The 20,710-nt window shown below is 38.9% G+C and overlaps 1 protein-coding gene across 7 annotated transcripts in view; it reads left to right on the forward strand.

Annotated features, from left to right (window-relative positions):
* CABIN1 (calcineurin binding protein 1) overlaps positions 1 to 20,710 on the forward strand; it is a 109,801-nt gene that overhangs the window by 26,990 nt on the left and 62,101 nt on the right. For 5 of the 7 annotated variants that reach the window (XM_041488720.1, XM_041488726.1, XM_041488725.1 and 2 more), the window contains 5 exons: positions 977 to 1,237; positions 2,270 to 2,421; positions 3,420 to 3,598; positions 13,851 to 14,033; positions 16,100 to 16,440. In XM_041488720.1, coding sequence (XP_041344654.1) covers positions 977 to 1,237; positions 2,270 to 2,421; positions 3,420 to 3,598; positions 13,851 to 14,033; positions 16,100 to 16,440 — 1,116 coding nt within the window. The remainder of the gene's footprint in view (positions 1 to 976; positions 1,238 to 2,269; positions 2,422 to 3,419; positions 3,599 to 13,850; positions 14,034 to 16,099; positions 16,441 to 20,710) is intronic. The other 2 variants (XM_041488722.1, XM_041488724.1) reach the window with 1 other exon arrangement.

Below are 20,710 nucleotides of genomic sequence, written 5' to 3' on the forward strand. Positions count from 1 at the left end.
GGCAATGAGGGATTTGTTGAAGAATTCCAGGGACAGTGCTGGAATTACTTGATATTATCAGATAAAAGGAGCAATACAGAGCAGCCATTCTGAAGTTGAGGATTAAATGAGAATGTTTATTTAGGACTACTTAAATCTTCATTTTTTTTCAAGTGAATATATTAAAAATGCATAATTTAGTAAGAAGAGCTCTATTATAATAAAAGATAAATTGAAACAATTTCATTTCACTTCCACAGATATATCTCTTCAGGAATGTGTTTCTCATACATAAAAAACCTTATTATTCTCTTCTTCCTACAGAATGTTTAGGAAAGGAAAGGTTATGTTTTAGTTCTTGGTTATAGCCACACAGCTTAAATTTATAAACTTCATTTTCAAAGAGAGAAAATTACATTAATGCATCTTTTGACCTAGTTTTTTTTACATGAATTTATTGGCATTTAGCTTTAATTTATGCTGCTGGTTTTAATTTTTTTTTGACGGGGTGGGGTGGGGAGAGTATTCATCTCAAAATTAGATACATTGCAATCAAGATGAAATACTTTTCTTCACAAATGAGAGTGGTCCATAGTGGCTTTAGCAGACTTCAGTTGCAGAACAAAGCAAATAATTTTTTTCTTTGAAGAGTTAAGATAATTACAGCTGTGAAAAAGTGGTAGAATTTCTGTAGACATGAATACTGAGTTATTATTTTTCAGATTTATGTCTATATAAATGTAAATATTTCTTCTGTCTTACTGTTTTGTTCTGGTTGTTTGTGCCAGCAGTCACTGGAATGAACAAAAACCTATCCACAACCACATTTTGTGGGCTCTTGGGGTGTGTTTGACCACTTGGGATGTATTTGAGGTGTCTACATCTTTTAGGTTGAAAGCGTTTAAAAGCTGTGCCGTGCTCACGTGCTTTTCCACGGGCAGCAGTGTGTTTTTGGGGATTGCCAGGTGAGCTGCTGTGCTGTGTTGTGCCTGTGCAGATGGAGGAGCGCAGGGACAGCATGCTGGAGACAGCCAAGCTGTGCTTCACCTCTGCGGCGCGCTGCGAGGGCGACGGCGACGAGGAGGAGTGGCTCATCCACTACATGCTGGGCAAGATCGCTGAGAAGCAGAAGCAGCCTCCTGTGGTGTACCTGCTGCACTACAAACAGGCAGGGCACTACCTGCACGAGGAGGCTGCTCGCTACCCAAAGAAGATTCACTACCACAACCCACCAGAACTTGCCATGGAAGCGCTGGAGGTAAAGGGATGTTGAATGTGTAGCTGGAAGCCTTGTTCTTGTAGGAATGTGCCCCCTGTTGACGGAGTGACAAAATTATCCTTTGTCTCCTTAAAAAGGAAAAAGCCCAGTGGTTTCACTCCTCAATTAGGTAAAAAGAACACCTCATAGGACCTGGGGGACTTCACCTCAAACTTAAGGGTAGCCAATTGGACAGAAGCCAAAAAGTCCCGCCTAAGCAATTTACTAGAAAAAGAAGAGAACAAAGGAAATCGCTTTTGTGAGGTGTTTTACCAGGAGCCAGAGTCTCTTGCCCCTGGCTCAGGTTTTTCTCTGTGAAGAGATTTGTTATTTTGCCTTTTAATAAAACTTTGTTTCCAACATTACCACAGAAGCCATCCTGCTGATTTTATGCCATCTAAGGTAGCTGAGCTATCTTGGGTGTGGTATAGATCTCCAAGAGCTCATAAGATCTGGCTCGAGGAGAGCCCTACATCGAGTTCTCTGCAGGTTGTTAGGCACATATAGATGGTGCTCTGCATTGGGGAGTGTTTGCAAGACTAACTTGGAGAGTGAAATGGAGCCTGTTATTCAGGCTGGTTTCATTTCAAAGGCAGTTTGGACAGGTGGGCAGCAATTCCACTTCTGAATTTTGCTGCACACAGTTCATTGGATTTTATAAAAATAAAATATTGATAGGATTCACAGGCATCTCATACCTATGGAAGCACAGGTTCATGAAGGTGGGACCTCTGCTTTCACTGTGTTGTCTGGTAGAAGCTCTAGAACATACCCAGTGGTCACTTGCTCTCAACAAGGCCAGTTCTGCTTTCTTTGTTGTGTTCCATAGGTTATGGTTATAAAAGTTGCAGTGTTCAGATTTTGCAATTTAAGAGCAACGTTCAAAGGCAGGGAAAGTTCAGTCCAGGTAAGTGTAGGTGACAGGTAGCTGTCTTAACTAAGTCCTGCAGATTCTATAGAGAAAAGACTATTTGTAATAGATTACAGAGCTACAAATCTTTTACTGACCAAACGGACTTTGGTGTTTTTTAGGTATATTTTCGACTTCATGCTTCTATTTTGAAACTTGTGGGGAAACCAGACTCTGGAGTAGATGCAGAGGTACTTGTTAGTTTCATGAAAGAAGCTTCTGAGGGACCCTTTGCCAGGGGTGAGGAGAAGAACACCCCAAAAGTTGCAGAAAAGTGAGTGCTACTTTCCAGCAGTATCCTCTGAATGAGTGCTGATAAACTACTGTACAATAAACTATTAAAATGAAGCTGAATAAAATACAAACAAAGTTAATAAAATTTATGCTAATGTTTGCAGTCTTCAGGTACCTTGAATAAGATTAAATGCTGCTCTTAGATCTCAATAAGTGGCTCAGAGGAAATGGGAAGGGAAGAAAACAGAACAATTCTGATTTTGTGATCCATTTTGAAGCCACTGTTTTTATTTATTCATAAATTTGTTTTTTAAAACCAACAGTTAAAAAATGCAAACGCAAATTATGTTCACTTGTAGGACAAGGGATTTTAGTCCTTGCAATTTTTCTCATTAACAACTGCAACATAAAGAAAAATTTACTATTGACCAGTGATAAGGGAGTGTCATGGTGGAGAAATTTCATAATTACAAATTTCCCTGGGCAGCTGCTAATCATAAAAATTGAGAACCACAAAAAGCTATTTTTTCCTCTTATTAAAAAAATCTCCATAACATCAACAAAAATACCTTCTCTCCCTCAATGAATTTTAAAAAACCCCTATTTTAGAAGTCATAAATTAACTAAAAATTTTAAATTTTCTTCACATTGTCAATAAGAAAAAGAAGTCATTAAAAAAAAGTGTTCTAAAAAAAAGCTATTTGAATTCTTACTTTTTTTTTCTTTTAATTACTGTTAATAAAATTTTCTTTATACCCTTTTAAAGTTTGAAACCTGCTTTACCTTTCTCCTAATCCTGTCTTCCTACCTCACAACAAGAAATAAATACACAAGTGATTAACCAACACTAAAACCCACCACACTCATCAATACATTAGTTAAAAAATCTTAACTTAACAAACCAAAACCACTACAGAGAGGAAAGAAGTTGTAGTAAAAACCCCTTATTTAGAATTTGTCAGTGAGATTGAATTGCTCTATTGGAAATGCCGTAAGAACGTGTACATAAACACTTGCCCTTTCTTGTCGCCCTCCCAGAGAAAAGCCTTGCTTGATAGATGAAGACTCTCACTCCTCAGCTGGAACAGTGCCAGGCCCTGGGACTTCCATCCCCTCCTCCTCGGGTCCAGGTCTGACATCCCCACCTTACACAGCCACTCCAGTTGACCACGATTACGTCAAATGTAAAAAACCCCGCCAGCAGGCAACGCCGGACGGTACAGTCCTGTTCTCAATTCTGCAGGGAGGTGCTGAGCTGAGCATGGGGGGCTTGAGCAGTTTGATCTGCTCAAGGAGGGTGAGGGGTCTGTGGTATCACGGGCAATATTGAAGCTCATTATCTTTTTATATATTCAGTACCTTAAATAGAATCAATGTACAGTCAGAGCTTTAAATACAAAAATCAAAGTTGTCACCTGCCACCGCTGGTACCTGTCACTTAGTCAAAACAGTAGTGTTGGTAGGAGGAGTATGAGCTCTCTGAATTTTCAGTGATTTTTTTCTTCAGAGCTCTTTAGGAAAGATGTGGGTTCAGTCTTTAGAAGACTGGACACTGTTTCGGCCTGTGTGAAATGAATGGTGAAAATTCAAACTGGTTCAAACAAGACAAATTGGTAAAAAGACAACACAGACCTGTATTACAATTTCTTGAAGGAGGCAGGTGGCAACTATTTTGAATATATTGTGATTCAGCACGAAGTGATTTGCATGACAGTCCAGTAGATTTCATCTTTTAATTTTTCTTTATCATTTACAATGATTGGTTAGCAGCTCATCTTTGTAGAATATAAAGTGATAGAATAAATAATTGGCTTATAAATGTAAGAAGAAGGGGGGTGGTGTCATAGTGTTAATGAAGATTTTGCAATTGCATGTATAATAGAAATTAAGTTACAATTTAAGTAACCTGAGTTTATTATTTGGCTAGGAATTTGATTCTGATTCTACTCTTCCAGCCATTTGTTTATCCATCTGGATCTATGAGTATCAGCACTCAAGGAGTAAAATACCTACAGTGTTTAGCTTGGTGATGGCAGAATGTGCCAGGCCCCACAGAAATGCTCTGCTTGATATGAATTTATTTCTGGAGGGTGGGCTGCTTCCTATTGTCATATATCTGAAGAATAGAAATGGTAAATAACTTTGTTAACACAGTTTTGAAACAAATGTTCATATGCCTGAAATTTTTTTAGGGTGAATTTATTTCTTTTCCTCAACAATTCTTGGTGCAACTGACAGAAGCTCTTTTATTTCTTTCATTATATTGAACAAAGAAATGTTTGTTTTGTTACTGCTTGCATTTCACTTGGGAGTAATTCATTAGACTGTTTTGAGATCATTTGTAGTGTGGAGGTGTCAATGGGTTATGTAGTGATCAGGCTCTTTTATTGGCTTTTTGATGTCTTTTGATACAACAGCATACAAGGGAGCAGATATTTAAATATTCCTTAAGTAATATTCCCTGTGGGGGAGCATTTCTGCCTAGGACTACATCTGCTTAGGTCCTGAAGAGTGTCTCAGTGCTCCCAGGAGAGCCATAGGCTGGGTAAATCTTGCAGTGTGTGTGGTTAGTGCCTGCTCTCCAGAGACATCGTGGGCTGCGGCAGCCGACGGCCCGGTGGGAGCGCAGGCGGCTGCTGAGCCAAGCCTGAAGGTGCAAGTGCAGGAACATCTGCCTCTGCCAGGGCTGCAGGAGCAGTGCCTGGAGCTGCAAGCTGAGCCTAGCTGGGACTGAGCTTTGTGCTGTCAAAGCAATTCCAAATGTCAGCTGCTGGAAGAGGCAGAGTTTGGGTGATCTTCAGGAAGGCTGTGTGTAACCGTGACAAGGAGAATTGCAGAGTACTGCATCATTCATAATGTTTTGTAAGTTGCTGGCACAACTAAACCCTGGATACAGCATATTGAAGAACCCCAGGAAACTGAAATATTTGCCTTGGGGCTGTTACAGATGGAAGAGCTAACAGGCTGAGCTAACAGGCTCAGAAGTCTTCCACTTTTATATTATTACATATACTGTGCTCTTCTGCATGCATTTGCATTTTACTTGTATTAAAATACATAGTTTTGAAGTAAAATGCTCTTGACACCTTACACATAATCACATCACTGAAGAAAGCTGGCGCCAGCATTTCCATTGTACCATTCCTAAAAATAGCAAGAAAATACTCATCATTTGACTACTCTTTAGATTATTTTTTAACCATTCTGACAGAAATGAAGCAGTCTATATTGTTGTTCAGGAACTAATAAATTGACCAAAATTCAGCCTAGGTATTTATTTTTTCTGAAGCTTGACAATACTCTTATTTACTCCTGCATTGATATTGTTGATCATAGATGGCATAAGTAAAGTAAGGGTATTGTACAGATTTACACACTTTTCATATATTACCACAAGCAAGATGCTATTTGAGATCATTACTGACCTCAGAGACCTTTCTTGACCATTTCTGTGTTCTGTGCTTTGAGAAAACATGCCCATGAGGAAAGAGAGAAGGAATTGGGATGGTTTGTCTCCAGAGGAGAAGACTCAGGAGATATGACAGCTGGGTAACCTAGATAGTGTTGGAAGCTGTACAAAGAGTTAGAGGCAAAACCCCAGGATTTCTGTGTTCATGGAAGACAGAACAGATGATATTGCACTTAAATTGCATTTTCATTCTGAGCATTAGAAAACTGTGTTAGAGTAGTCTTAGGAAATTCTGTTTCTGTATTACCCTGCAATATTTTAGCACTGGAAGTCGTTAAAAAGTGGCAATGCAGCTGTCTGCCAGGCATGGTGGAGATATAATTTAGCCTGATGGAAAAAGGAATGGACTAGATGAACACTTGCAGTTCCTTCTGAACTCTATTTATTCTGTTAATTTTGTGGGTTTTGTGGATTTGGGTTTTGGTGAGGTTGTTAGTTTGGTGCCTTCTAGAGCAGTGAATTATCTCATTACAAGCTGGAGAGAATTGTTGTACAGCCAAATATCTTTTCTGGAAAATCCTGGGGTTCTGATCTTCAAACATTTATCTGTAAACAGGTGGATCTGTGAGGGTAGTCTTATTTTGAATACATTGTATTTAAATGTGTCATTACAGTTCTGTAGCTCTCTAGGATGTTTTGCTGGTGGAAGATGATGATTGGGATGTGCAGAAATCACTGTTAAAGTTGGGAGCATTGAGAGGCTTCAGATCCAGTGAGTGCTGGTGATACTAGTTTTAAGTTGTGTATTTAATGAAAACAGGAGAAAGGAACCAGTAAATACAGCTTGTGAAGTAACGAAACTTCTTTTTCCTCGTGGCAGCTGCTAGCACATATCTCCTTCAAGGAGACAAAAGTATTGCTGAGTGGCAGCTGTTATTTGCTGGCTGACTTGCTGCTGTCATGTGTGTAAAATGGGCAGCTTCCTTTCTCTTTTCTTGTCCTTCCATTTGGCAGCATCTTTTCTTTCCTTCTGTTAATCCCATCTTTCCTGTCATCACCCTGCCTATTCCTATTTTATAACCCTCCAAAGTGAAAACTTGCATTTGAAGTCTGAAGCATAGGTTCAGAGTCTTATTTTCTAAGAGTGAGATAGGGAACAGGAAAACCCGGGAACTTGCCAGCCACACAGACTTTCATTACCTGTGTTGTTACTGTGTTTACACAGCTAAATGGTGACATAGCAAAATAGATATGCTTGCTGTCCTCCTCTATACAGGCTGGATGTATGTAGTCAGTAAAAACCAATTGCAGTAAAAGCAATAGAGTTAGTTCAGAAAGCAGGAAAAGTAGTAAAATTTTTTTAAAAATCTGAATAAGGTATCTGTTTCCCAAAAAGTAGACTGGGAGATTGTTTAGGAGGTCTTTTTTGCTGTAATGTGCCTTTGTTGTGTTGATACTCAATTCCATATTCCTGTGGTGGTATGCAGATGATGTATCCATGGCTATTGCAGTGTGAAAATGTTGTATTGTTTAAGTCTTCATCCATGTCATGTAGTGTGTCATGTGTAGTTAGACTTAATTGTCCTTTTTTGTGTTTGTCTTTGCCTGATTGCTTTTGCAACCAATATTGCCCGTGCTGCCTCTAACCTTTACACAAATCTCTGTTCCCCAGGCATTCTCTTCCTGCTTTTACCTGTCACGGCTTGCTTTTAATAATTGGCAGAACCTGCATGATAAACTCACTGGGAAAGGCTCCTTGCTTCCTGCTGGGGGAGAAGTCTCACTCCATAGTTTGTCGGTCTGTAATTCTGCAAATGTGATGAAGATGCACAGTTTTTGTAAATGGGGGTTCTCAACATCCTGATGAGACAAAGGTGATCTCTGAGCAACTTCTTGCACCAGGTTGTCACTCATGCTAAACTAAATCAGCTTCTGGGACGGAGTGGATGTTTCTGTGCATAAAAAGAACATCCACTTTGCATTTTGGAACATTAAAATCTTGCCCTTAAAATTCTCTCTCTTCAGCAGTTAAAAATGAAATCATTGGGTCTGCAGTGCATGTGCTGTCTTAGCACGTGGTGCTGGATGTCCATGGGGACTGCACACTGGACTCCATGAATAATGAATCACACCCAGTTTATTGCAGTGTGCTCCATTTTTACCTTTCCCCAATTTAACCTCTCTCTGATTAGTACAAGTGTCACACTGAGATGTGGTGTGAGATTATGTAAAAAGCATTTGTCCAAATAGATGGGACATGGGTGAGTTACTCTGGTGCTCTGCTCTTGAAGACAGAACAGCAATATAGGACTGTAAGTTATGGAAACACATTCTGTGTTCGGTACAGCCAGACAAAACATAGACTCTCATCTTTGACTCATGTTAAAAGAGAACTCCCTTTAAATTGCTGTCCTCAAATTAACCTACTCCCATGCAAATCTTTGCAATTCTTTTGTTGTTTAATAATGTGCAAGTGCCTTTTGATGCAGAGCTAAATGTTGTCTTCTGTTATGGGTGGAGTCTGTTTGCAGAATGAGAATTCTGTGATACATCATGTTTCTGACTGCAGACCAGTAAACAAAAATGCTCATATGTTCAAGTGGAGAGGGGAGAGATGGTGCCAGGCAGGACAGAGAGAGTCTGTACCTTCACAGCCTGTGAACAGCCCACCTTTATTGCATGAGACAAGATTTTTTTTTTTCAGTTATATATAGTTGCTTATTCATAAGCTCTGAACTGTGCAGCAGGATGTTTCTTTTCTGCAAATTGAGTTAGCATATGTATAGAGCTCTGTAGAAAAGCTTTCTGGGCCACTCATTTCTGATTTTTTGACTTGTAACTGATTGTTCATCATGATTCAGATACCTTCTTACAGCAACTGAAAGCACATTTTCCATCAGATGTTTAAGACAAAGATATCATTCAGAAGTGAGTTGTACCCTCTTAGCTCTCTAAGCCTTTTACTTACTCCTGTCTGCAGATGTTTCAGAGGTCTTCTCCATCTTCCTTTTAACTTCCAGAAAGTTTCAAAAGAGGATTACTGCATAGTAAATAACTGTCAAAGGCAGAACACCTCATTGCCATTGGCACCATGGAGCTGTGCTTCAGTTCCCCTGAGAATAAATTCTGTTAGTCTGTACCTGGTCATCATGCTTAGCAGTGAGAGCTCTGGCACTGTGACACATCTCTCTCCTTGTCTCTCCTCAGTGCTGAGGGGGCTCAGTTTGGTCACCCAGCAGTGACCCATCTCCCTCCTTGTCCCTGTGCCAGTGCTGAGGGGGCTCAGTTTAGGTACCAAGGCTCCTGGATGGTGCACAGGGCTCCTGTGGGAGGGTGCTGGCACAGGGTAGTGCCTGCTGCAGTACTGAGCCCTGTTTCCTGCTGCATTTTCAAATGAAACAGTAATCTGTGCTCTCCAGAGTTTGGCACAGCTGTGTCCCAGTGGTGGGCTGGCCTGCAGGGGCTGTGCCCACAGGCTGAGGGAGCAGTGACAGTGACATGGTGATGGCTGAGTCTGCTTGTGGAGCAATAGTGGGGAACAGGCATTTTTGAAGTCAAGCCAGTAAACCTATTTCATTCAGGATAAGATTAATGTTAAAATGCTCTTAAGCATGGAATTAAGGCAAGTAAACTTCAGATATTTTTTCTAACATCTGTGACAGACATGTTCCAGTAATGGCAGTGATTTAATCATCCATGTGACTGACAGGACCTCAGTGTGATGCAATAAAGGTCTTGGCAGTACAGATGAATATACAAGTTCTTTATTCCCAGTGACATCTTTCTGATAATAATTAGTGGTTTTTTACTAATGTCTTTGAAAGTTAGCAAGATTCTTCTTTTGACCTTTTTAAATCTCCTGTCCAAAGCTGTTCTTTTTCACCTGTTGACAGAGTAGGGGATGTAATCTGACATAGATTTGAAATGAAATGTCACAAGTTGAGGACATTATGAGAAATGAGGTAAAAAACCCCCAACTTGCTTTCACGTGCCATTTTCTGAAATTTTTAGAGATAAACATAAATATTTAACTTTACATCAAATTGAGATTTCAGCTCATCAGGTTGTTTGAAATCTTCCTAAAACTTAGGAATGATGCAATGAAGTACTGAAACAAAATATAACAATACCAAGGAGAGACACCTACTATCAGATCACATTTTTCATAGCAATACAGTTACAGTTACTTACGCACAATTTAGTAGAACTTTCTCCCTAGGCTCTTCATTTCCGCTACAGATAATAATTTTGGGACATTAATACCCAGCTGTATTTTTATCTTAGCTTTTGAAGTAATAGGAAACTTTACAGGGAGGGACCTCAAAAGAATATTTAGTCCTTGATTTACCAATCTCTTACAACAAGGGACCGCCGCAGCTTTTTGGAAAAGCTTGCCTTATTGCTATTGCTGGGTGGGGAAACTAAGAAAATAGGTAAACAAAATATGAAGACATAAAAAGATAAAATATCTTTTGAATTGAAATATAAAAAATATATTAAAATATTTAAAAATAATTTCAAACTCTTAAGTTACACTGGCTTTCATTAAATTTTCTCTTAATTATGGCAGAAATTATTAAAAAGCACTGATGTTCTCCGTGGATTTGTGTCATTCAGAAGGGCAGGTGTTGAGAGCAGTTGGGAATTTGGAATTCATTCTCTGCCTCGCACACTGCAGTCTTTGGCACATAGGTTAAGCAGCACTAATGAGTGTCTCAACTGCACTCAGCTCTTACCAGAGAAAGGAAAAGCTTCATAGCACAGCAAATGTAAAATATCTGCTGTGTGCCCATCTAGCATATTTCTGTTTATAAAAAAAGCTGTATTTGGCAGCTAGGCTAGAAGAGAATAGTACTTCCATGTGTACAAATATGCTTTTTTTTTTTTCTTTTTAGAAAACCAGAGTTAGGATGTGAATTGGTGCAGTTGCCAGAAGTTCTGCATTGCATACTGCAGTATTTAGGTATTGACAGAACTTTTTATTATATTAAGGAACATCTTGGGTAACCTAACAAATGAAGGCATTTGTCTGCCTGTCTTTGAAAGCCCACAGTGACTCTGTGCTATTTTCTAACTGTATGTAGCATTTAAGATAGAGATGCGGGCAAAAAAAAAGTCAATTTTTTTGCTGCAATTAAAACCTATTGCCTTTTGCACTGTACCTAATGAATATTAACAGCAATTATTGTATTTTTATTTTGGTTAATCATATGTATTTGGAAATTCTCCCTCATCTTTTTTAAGATAAGTCCAATTCTCCTGGTAATTTTCATATGTCATCTCATTAATCTCTCATTTTTATCCTCTCCTGTGAATTAATTTTTCCTTATTTCAGTGTCTTTTTTAAAATGTGGATCCCAAATTCAGACACCGTAATTAAGTTTAATTTTCATTAGTGCTCAGTAGAACAGGAAGACTCTTACACATTTTTTCTGTGAAGTTACTGATTACACGTTCCAGAGTGCTGCTTTGCTGAGGTGAGTTTGGAGTAGCCTGACATTTAGGCCAGTTCTGGTTTGAGAATCACAAGTTCTTCACAAATTCACATGTGTGAATGTGTGTGCTGGCATCCACTCACACATTTTCTGCTCCTGATCCTGTTACCTTTTAGGTGCTTAGAGAGGGATTTATTTATTTATGCTCAAAAATTCTATGGAAGATGAAGGCTGGCTGGCTCACAGCTTTGACCTTTCATGCTTTGTAAAGATAAGTACTACACTTTGTTTTACATTCCCTGGGACTTTACCCATCCTCTGTGATTTCTGAGAAATTAATACTAATAATTGGTGGCTGCTGCTAATTTCTGGAATACTCCAGGGTTTTCCATCTGGCTCACTTAGTTTGAAAGTATCTGCTGCATTCAAGGAATATCTAATATAATAGAAAGTTGTCTCAATAGTCATCTTCCTCTGGTTTCCAGTGATTAAGGAGCCCAGTGTTAATATAATTTTTTAAACAGGGTTAATGTATTGAAAGAAAAGGAGAATAAATATCCCTGCCTAGACCCACACTTGTTTAAGCAGAAATTTAAAATTAAATTAGCTAGCTAATTGTAAGGAGGTGTTTACATTTGTTCCCATAAGGAAAAGCTCATGCATACATTTGAAATTTAATGTGTTGAATCATTGTCTGTCTTTGCATGATGAAAAACTATTGTAATTTCCCAGTGATCTGCTCTCACCCAGGCATAGTGGTCTGGCACTTCTTGATTTACATTCTAATGCTTCATGTGTCATAACCCACGCATCAGAACTGACCTGCAGGCTTGTGTCAACATCTGCAAATTTGCAATTTTTTTTTTCCTGGATGAGTAATTCAGCCTCTTTGCCACAGATATAGAAACGTCTTTTAAAAAAAATACCAAGGGAGCTACTGTAAATGATTTTCCTGATGTCAACTGGGAGTTCAATAGTATTGATTTGTACCACAGAAAGTTATTAAAGCTTTATAAATGAGTCATTTAAGGCTTGACTGACCTCTCTTCAGAATCCTTCTCTTCCCATTCTTTGTAATTATATTCTTTCTGTATAAAACTTGTCATCATTTACCAGCTTATATAGCTTCCAATTAGGAAGCAAATACTGTTCCCCCATTCTTTTCCAAGATAGAGTTTTGTTAAGATCTGTTCACTGAAAGGGAAGGTTTTCTTTGTGTGGTAGTGAAAAACCTACAGAGTGCATCAAATTTGGTTTAAATTCATTGGAATACTAATAAGCAGAACCTGATCTGCAAGCTGAAGGTTTGCAGAGGGAGTTGTCTTGATAAAATAAATTCATGGGAGGCTCTTACCTCTCTCCTGAACAAGTGCAATTCAGATGGAACAGAAGAAATTTAATTAAATTATCCGCTCATCTCAAAGCAGGGGCTTTTGTTAATTTTCTTTCTTGATCTTATCAATAAAATTAATGAATCAGAATGCAGTGGAACTACCTCGTCAATGTATGTAACCCCCTCCTGGTTAAGCCATTTCCCTACAGACATAAAATGGTTTGGGTTGGAATGGATCTTTAAAGCTCATCTAATCCCACACCCCTGCAATGAGCAGGGACACCTTTAACTAGATCACACAATCAAGTATCAGTATCTTAAGAAGAAATTGGAAATCATTCTTGTGGACTCCAGATTTAAAGGAAATTGCCTGTATTGGAATTTTATATCGAACACTGAATTGTGTTGGCACGGTATGGAAAAATGCCAGTTTCCCATCTCAGTGGGAATGTGCAGGTCTCTTTGTGTCAGAGAGACTGAGCTGTGCTCTTTAGTCATGCAGGGTTGCCTCTGATAACCCTTGATGTAAAGAACTTGGGTTATATCTGGCAGGTTTCAGACATGAGTGGGAGGTTTTCACTTGTGTGTTCTGAGGTGTTTTATCCCCCCTGATAAAGTCACGGTGCCTGTTCCAGTGCAGATTAACAGCTTAGTTGTGACTGTACTGTAGTCAGCAGCCACTGCTCCACTCTGTCAAGGTAAAGTCTCTTCTCCTTTCCTTCTGTGGCTGCCTTGAAGTCCAGTTTCCCTGTCTGTGTTAGGCCTAGTTCTTTGATGTGTTGTTTATTTGCCATACCAAATCACCTTTCAGAACGTTTGTTGAATAGCATCTTACACCTGCAGGATAGTTGGCATCAGAGATCACTCCTGTAAGTCTTTGCCTTCTAATTGTACCTGTTTTTCTTTCTTTCATGAGTAATTTTTGCCAATATTGTTCTTCATGGTTTTCTCTTGTCAATTGAGCTTTGCTTGTGTCAGGTTCAAAATTATACTGGGTGCTTTTCAAGGCAAATGGTCCAGTAAACCTGGGAGATTTTACAGGGCCATACTACATGAAATATTGTGTCCCCAGTCTTAACTGCTCTTGAAAGTTGAGCTTTATGGCTTTTGAATCAAATTCCAGGACTACATTTTAGGAAGAAATGTGAGAATGAAATACCTTTTCTTGGTGGTGGTAAGGGATCCTAAGTGGCAGTTGTAAGAGTTTGCAGAGTTTGTGTTGCTGTTACCAAGAGACAAGTAACAGCTTGAGGAGTATGAAGTGGTGCATTCCTTCTTTATCTCTTTTGCAGAGAGGAGTCAGGATAGCACTGGAGCAGTGCTGTCTGACTCCAGTTCCACACAGGATATGTTTAATGAGCCTGCCAGTTCTCAGGACAGCCTGAAGAAGACTTACACAGAGAAGAGGATTTCTGCTACCTGTGCTGATACACTGATGCTCAGCAAAGAGGCCCTGGGACCTGCAGAGGAAAAGGGTATGCCTGATTTAATAGATCTTGTCAGCTGCAGTAGTCTCATGAAATTGTTTCTTGTGGCTTGCAGATGCACTGAAATATGCTGCACTGTGACTAAGGATTTTAACTAGGTATCATTGCTGCCTGTATGTGTGTAGCTTAAATTTGGAACTGTGCCTCACTTATGTGGCCACCAACACAATTTGTTCTATCTGTTAAATCTTACAAAGGAAAGCTAAAGTGCTGTCTGCTGGCCCTTTGACTGACTTGCCTTCTTTTAGGTTATTATTTGTTTTTTCTTCAGTGTTTCATATTTTTAAATAATTTAAAGAGTAGTTATATGAATGTCGTCTCAAACAAGACTTTTTTACTTTTCCCAGGAATAGATGCCCTTTTTGTTCTGTCTCAGTAGCAGCTTAATATTCAGTACAGAGAAGAGCTTAAGTAGTAGAATTTAGATTTATTCCATTGTATACTTCATTCCAGTGGAGAACTAGAATTGCTTTCTACCAGATTTTTCCATATATAATAGTACTAAGTGTTCTGTATTCCACTGGAAAAATGGTTTCAAAATCCATTAGCTGGAATATCCCTTTGTCTGATGTTTGTACAGTTGGATGTGGCAGTAGATAAAGAGGCTGGACTTCAACAGGGAAAGACAAACAAAACCAATGTGTAAATTTTGTCCACCTTTCCAGGCTGTGGCTTTTTGTGGGATGTTAAGTCTTCTTTGCCAGCTCACACTTTCCCAGTTCCAGAGATCCAGAGATCATGCTATGTGGAGAGTCCTGAATCACTTCCCTGATCTCACTAGGAACAAGTTCCAAGCAGTTATCTCGTTGTTTGCAGGCTTAGATTACCTTGGTTTCTTGTTTTTAAAAATATTTTACTTCAGTCTTGCCCAAGCTAGGGAAGCCTGTGGTGGTGCTTGCATTAATATGCTAAAATAGATGCCACTTCCTAGTTTTGTGAAATACTACTTCCATTATCACTAAATCCAGTAGTCTTTTGGCTACCAGACTAAAATTATGGCTTTTTTCAGGCTTGCAGTGAGTTGTGTTATTGTCATCATTTGTCTTTCAACCATCAAAAGCATTCTTAAATTACTGGTGTTTATTAGAACAGATGTTGTTTCCCATAAAGCTACCTGTACAGTAAAATTATAATGGTATAGACATCAGGCAAGCAAATTTTGAAAAATGTGTGTTCTGTAAAACATGTTTGACTCAAAAGTTCAACCTTATGAGAGAAAAGGTTATGGAACAGCTTTGTATTGAGGATGAAGTACATTTTAGTTATCTCTACACTCTCTGCTGGGAGATAAGATCTAATGTAAGAGGCTCTTTATCCTAGCAAAGACAAAGACATGGTAAACTTCCATGACTAAAGATCAAAGTTAAAGAAATTAATCTGCATGTAGCATGTGTGTTTCCAGCAGCAATGGTTAGCTAACAGGAAATGTGGAAGCTGCCACTGTAACAAGATGATTTCTGAAGTAAGATTTGGTATCCTTCAACAAAAGATGAGTCAATTGAATTATAAATTGCCAAGTTAATCACAAAAATATTTACATGGAATTGTAAGTCCTACATTATGCAGAATACCAGGTGAGCTGCTGCTGATCCTTCTGTCTGAGTCCATTTTGTATTCTGGGATTGTTTTCTAGGCAGACTATTAAGAATAATACATTCCACTTGGGAGGATGGCATTAATTTTCTGTTCTTTCTTCTTTTCTTTGCAATAAAATGTTCCTGAATTTACTCTTTTATTTTGGCTTTTTTCCCTCCTCCTCCTCAATCTTCCAGGGTGTAAAACCCTGCATTGTGTAAGGTGTGCTGAATTCATACTATTGTTCAGGATAAAACCCAAATGAAGGCAATGGAGATAGCACTGTGTGGCTCTGTCAATGAGTTGCAGATCACTTATTTGATGATCACAAATAGTCATAAATTTTTTTCAATATTTCTGTCTATGCTTTAATGAAGAAAAGGATTACCTTTTGTCACACTGAATTTTTGTCATTTTCTACATGTCATTTGCCATTTGGAAATGGCAATTTCACTGTCACTTTCCTTTTACTGTTCCAGCTGCAGGAAAGTCAGAAGAGCTGCTGGAGATCTCAGTATCTTACGATCCTACTGAACCTACTGCCCAAAAACTGCTGGTGGATCCTCAGTGTGCTTCTGGCAATGCCCTGAAAGCTGCCATGCCCCCAGGCTCTCAGTGGGACTGCAGGAAGAAGGCTGAGCCATGTGGAGAGGATGCCTGCGAGTTTCCTCAGGGCCTCCCCGCAGACCTGGAGGAGCAGCGCAAGTTCCTGACGGAGCAGTGCATCTCCTCCTTCTGCCTGTGCCTCAGCCGCTTCCCCCAGCACTACAAGAGCCTCTACAGGCTGGCCTACCTGTACACCTACAGCAAAACCCACAAGGTGAGCTCTGAGCCCCAGGGGGGGATTTGGATCTGGAGAGAGTTCTCAGTGTGCATCTGTATGCAAACCTTGAGTAAGAAATGCTGAGTTAGAAATGCCGTAGAATAGGACAGACTCTATCAACTCTGTTAACTTTCTGTCTCAACTCTTGTTGAGAGAGAAATTGAACTAGAAAAAGGTTTCAAAGGATGGCCTTGCAAATAAGACTGGATACTTTGGAGAAACAAAACTATGAAAGATGTAGTGGGACCCAGGAGGGGTAGTTTTAGATGACTGGTTTAAAGGCATCTACAGCATGGTGTTGCAAAAAGCTGATAGGCCAAGAAACTCTTATAGTGTAGTGTAATTAGAATATAATCAGCTTCTGATTGTGATGGTGTGAATGATAACATCTGTATTGTCTCACCCTCCTCATGAGACTGAAAATGGAATAAAAGTTCTTCAAGCACCTCTCAGTTGCCCCATCTCTGGGTTAGGAAAAGAGTATTGTCCAACACCCCAGCAAAGCAACTGTGCTGCCACTGGCACTGGTGCAGAAGTCCCAGTGCTAAAAAACAGCTTGTTCAGTGCAGTTTGGAATGAAGCTACACTTGGGGAAGTCTTCAGCTCCTAGATTGTCTGACTTGTGTGTGAGGTCAGTTAAGGAGAAAATTTCTTTTTTTATTACTGAACTAAGTAATTTTCTGTCATTCAGCAGAGAATTACATTTTAGATATGTCACATAAATTAAGATGTTCTCATGAAAATGACAGCAATTATTTATTTTACTGAATAAGTGGACTGAAAAGTGACTTGGAAGCAGAAATTAATCAATATTGTGTAAACAGATAAACTTTCTGGGTATCCTGGGTCTTTGTTGGCAAAATGTGTAGGAATAGTACATTGAAATGATCAGAGGTATTTTACTATTTGTCATAATCAAGGTCTGAATTCACAGATTTTATATTTGGGAGATCTTTGGAAGATCATATGCTACTTTGCATGGCTTCCTGAGTTTTCTTCCCCACCAGCACTAAAGCTTATGTGAACAACAGGGAGGGGAAACAAATTGTACCCCTGGCCTGGGAGCAGCAAACGTCACCAGTGTCACTGCAAAGTGAGCACAAGCAAGTCTTGCCAACCTGCTGGAAGGTGATGAATATTCCATTTGTCTGTAGAGTGATTATCCAGAAAAATATCACCCTTTTTTGTAGAGAGCTTGTTTTGAAAACATTCTTATGCTGTTTGTATGTAACAGTTGTTAATTTTTCCATGGAGCTAATCATGAATAGGAGCCATAGATTCCTGCAATCTGTCATTACTGTTGCTGACATGATTTTGTATCAACATTCAACAAAAAAAGCTGCCTGTTTTCAATTTATTGGTTCAAATAGCATGGCATTGCCTGAGGAACTACTTGAAAAATGTTTTCTTCCGTTATTTTTCCCTGATGAAGCTTTCTCTTTTGCTTTTTGTATCTCTCTCCTTATATAAATATCAACTCAGTGATGGATTTCCATGTGAAATACGCATTGTTGTCTAAATCTGTTTCCTCTTGGAACTCAGAAAAACTGAATCCTGCCTGTTTGAGCCTAGTAGTTACCAGGCTGGCTTCAATGGAGCATTTTTGGGTTTTACTGTCCTTTCTGTTATTTCTGCAGAATGCATAATGAACAGCCACTTCACACAGCAAAACCCAAAAAATCTTCATATTCACATATGTCCGCTACATATTTTCACATGGGTTTTACATTTTCTTTCTTCAGTGACTCATTCAGTTCTTTTGTAGAGCAATGTCCAGTGTTTGTGTTTTAATGGCACATTACTGGGTCTTTAGTGGAAGTTACACTCCTGCAGAAAATTAAAGCACAAAATGGATCTATGCATTGTCAGCAGTAACTGCAGTAACAATTATGCTTACATTTATTCATGATCAGCCTGATTTAAAAAATGAGATAAATCACATCAGGTTGTGTTGTTGGGGGCAGAATGGTAAATTTTAGAAAACTGAGATTAATTTTTAAATGTGTATAGCCATCTTGGAAAATTCAGCATTTACATTCCAACGCCAGGAATTTGCATGAAGAATTTAGACTGATGGCCAAAATTCATGGTTGGCTGGGAAGAGGAGAGGATTGGCAGGTCTCCATAGTGCTCAGAAAAACAAGTTTTCCATATGCAATCTGTTTTCTCCCATTTCACAGCTTTCCTGGATTTGCTGTTGTGAGATTAGTGAAGATAGTTGAGTGCTTTTTTAAATATCTTTTCAAACTCTTTGAATATTTTGTTTGGCTACATGTTCTGTTGGGTGTTTTTGTCCCTGCAAAATCCAGCTTAATATTTGGAGTCTATTTTTCTTTGTTTTAGTCTGTTATCAGAAGAAATTTATATATAGCTGTCTTTAGTTGGAGTAAACGTGCAGGCAAATACAAATGAATTTTCAGAAGTTGCTTCACTGCCAGTTTGGGCAGTAGTTTCAGTTTCCCATTAATATTGTCTTGAAGTAAAGTCTTCATTCTTTGTGACTTTTACCTCCAAAATGAATGTTGGCACAGTTTGGAAGGAGAAGTTAGGACTTGTTAGGACACTGTTTGTCAGTGTAACTTTGTGAAAAGTATTCACCTTATGGAGCAGTATGTGGAGCTGGCCTGATAATCTGTAACCAGCAGGTTGTCAGGAAGGAAAAATATTTACTTACATGCTTTTTTTTAATCTCAAAATAAAAGGTTCTCTGTAAATCCTGGAAGAATCTGCTTTTAAAGACTGTGTCAGTTTTTCAGTTTGTATTTCTATAATGTCTGTTATTAGCAGAGCCCTTAACGGGGAAATAAATGTTGGGTGTGACATGAGGTCAGTGACGTGACACGTTGGTCAAACCAGGCATAATACATGCATGTAAAAATTACCAGGTTATATGTTTGTAGGCTTAATATGTACTTAGAGACAGACATAATCTGGAAGCATAATAGATGTAACCACTTCAAGTAGAAACAGTTTGATAATAACAGTTCATTTAAAAGGCCACCCTTCAGATCAGTAGTCTTTTTATTTTGCTTTAATTTGATGGAGGAGGAGGAGGTTTTTGAGACAAAGCTTCTAATGGACTGTAAATGAAATCAGAGGGAAGGATTAAAGTATAGTGGATTGTTTTGTTCACCTCTCAGAAACACTTTGTGGAGTTTCCAGTTTAGGTAAAGGTGCTTCTGACACCACTGAGTTAAGGGGTGTCCATCCCAGGTGGCTCTGTTCCACTTGGTTGACCCTAAGAGATTTTCTTTTTCTACTTCAGCTTTTTTGCAAGTTACTGTAGCCTGTCAGTCATCTTGTCTTTGAATCTTGGGGTGATAAAGATGTGGGAGGCAACAGCTGAACTGGAAAGAGTATTTCATAATTGCCCTGAGTCAGACAGCCAAATCCAGCATTTGAGGCTGGCAAGCAGTGTGCCAAGAAGAATAAATCCTTTTTGCTGTGTCCTGGATCCCTTCACCCACTCCTAATAACTTCATCAGCTGAAAACCAAGCAGAGCAGACTCTGTGAAATCTAATGAGTTGAGACCTGCTCAGGCATATTTACTGGGAATAAGTGATCATGCTGATTTAAGGAGAAGGGTAGTGGAAAATCTGTAACTATGTCTTTTATTCCTATTAGCTTTGATTGTGTGAAGTTACCGTGTAATTGTCCCATTTGTCTGAATGATCTTTTCTCCTCCTGGCTGGGTTGCTGCCATCATCTTGTTCAATAAAAGCCTGTGAATTATGTGTACCAAACACATGCCTGTGGATGGTCAGTGTAATGTGCATAGCACATCCCAGCACCAGAGCATGATGCTACAATTAATGATACAATTAATGATCTCTTAACCTTTCCCTAGTACCGTTTCCATTTGAGAATATATCCACAGCTAATATTTCTTTAGACTGGGATTTTAGATTTAAGCTTTGTGGTGGGATGACAACTTTCTTAAGGATTTTGTTTTCCTTGAATTTTTATGTGATAGTTTTAACTGTAAGATTCAGATTACCACACATTAGGCAAGTCTTACTTCATTTTCACACTTGGAATTAACTTACACTTCTGATGACTATGATTAGCACAAAAATAAAGCATTTTCTCTGCCTGGCTCTTGGATGTTCCAATAGGATTATTTTTGTTGGATTCTGATTTTATTCAAAACAAGATGGCTTTCATGGAAGACCCGATTTTTGTAGGATCTCTTGTGTTGCATTTTCTTCTGTATGTATTTCCAAGCATTTTTCAGGATTAGGTTAACAGGATTACAGAAATACATAT

This window comes from Pyrgilauda ruficollis, unplaced genomic scaffold (assembly GCF_017590135.1).
Source record: "Pyrgilauda ruficollis isolate IOZ18807 unplaced genomic scaffold, ASM1759013v1 scaffold9, whole genome shotgun sequence".
NCBI classification, from domain to species: Eukaryota; Metazoa; Chordata; class Aves; order Passeriformes; family Passeridae; genus Pyrgilauda; species Pyrgilauda ruficollis.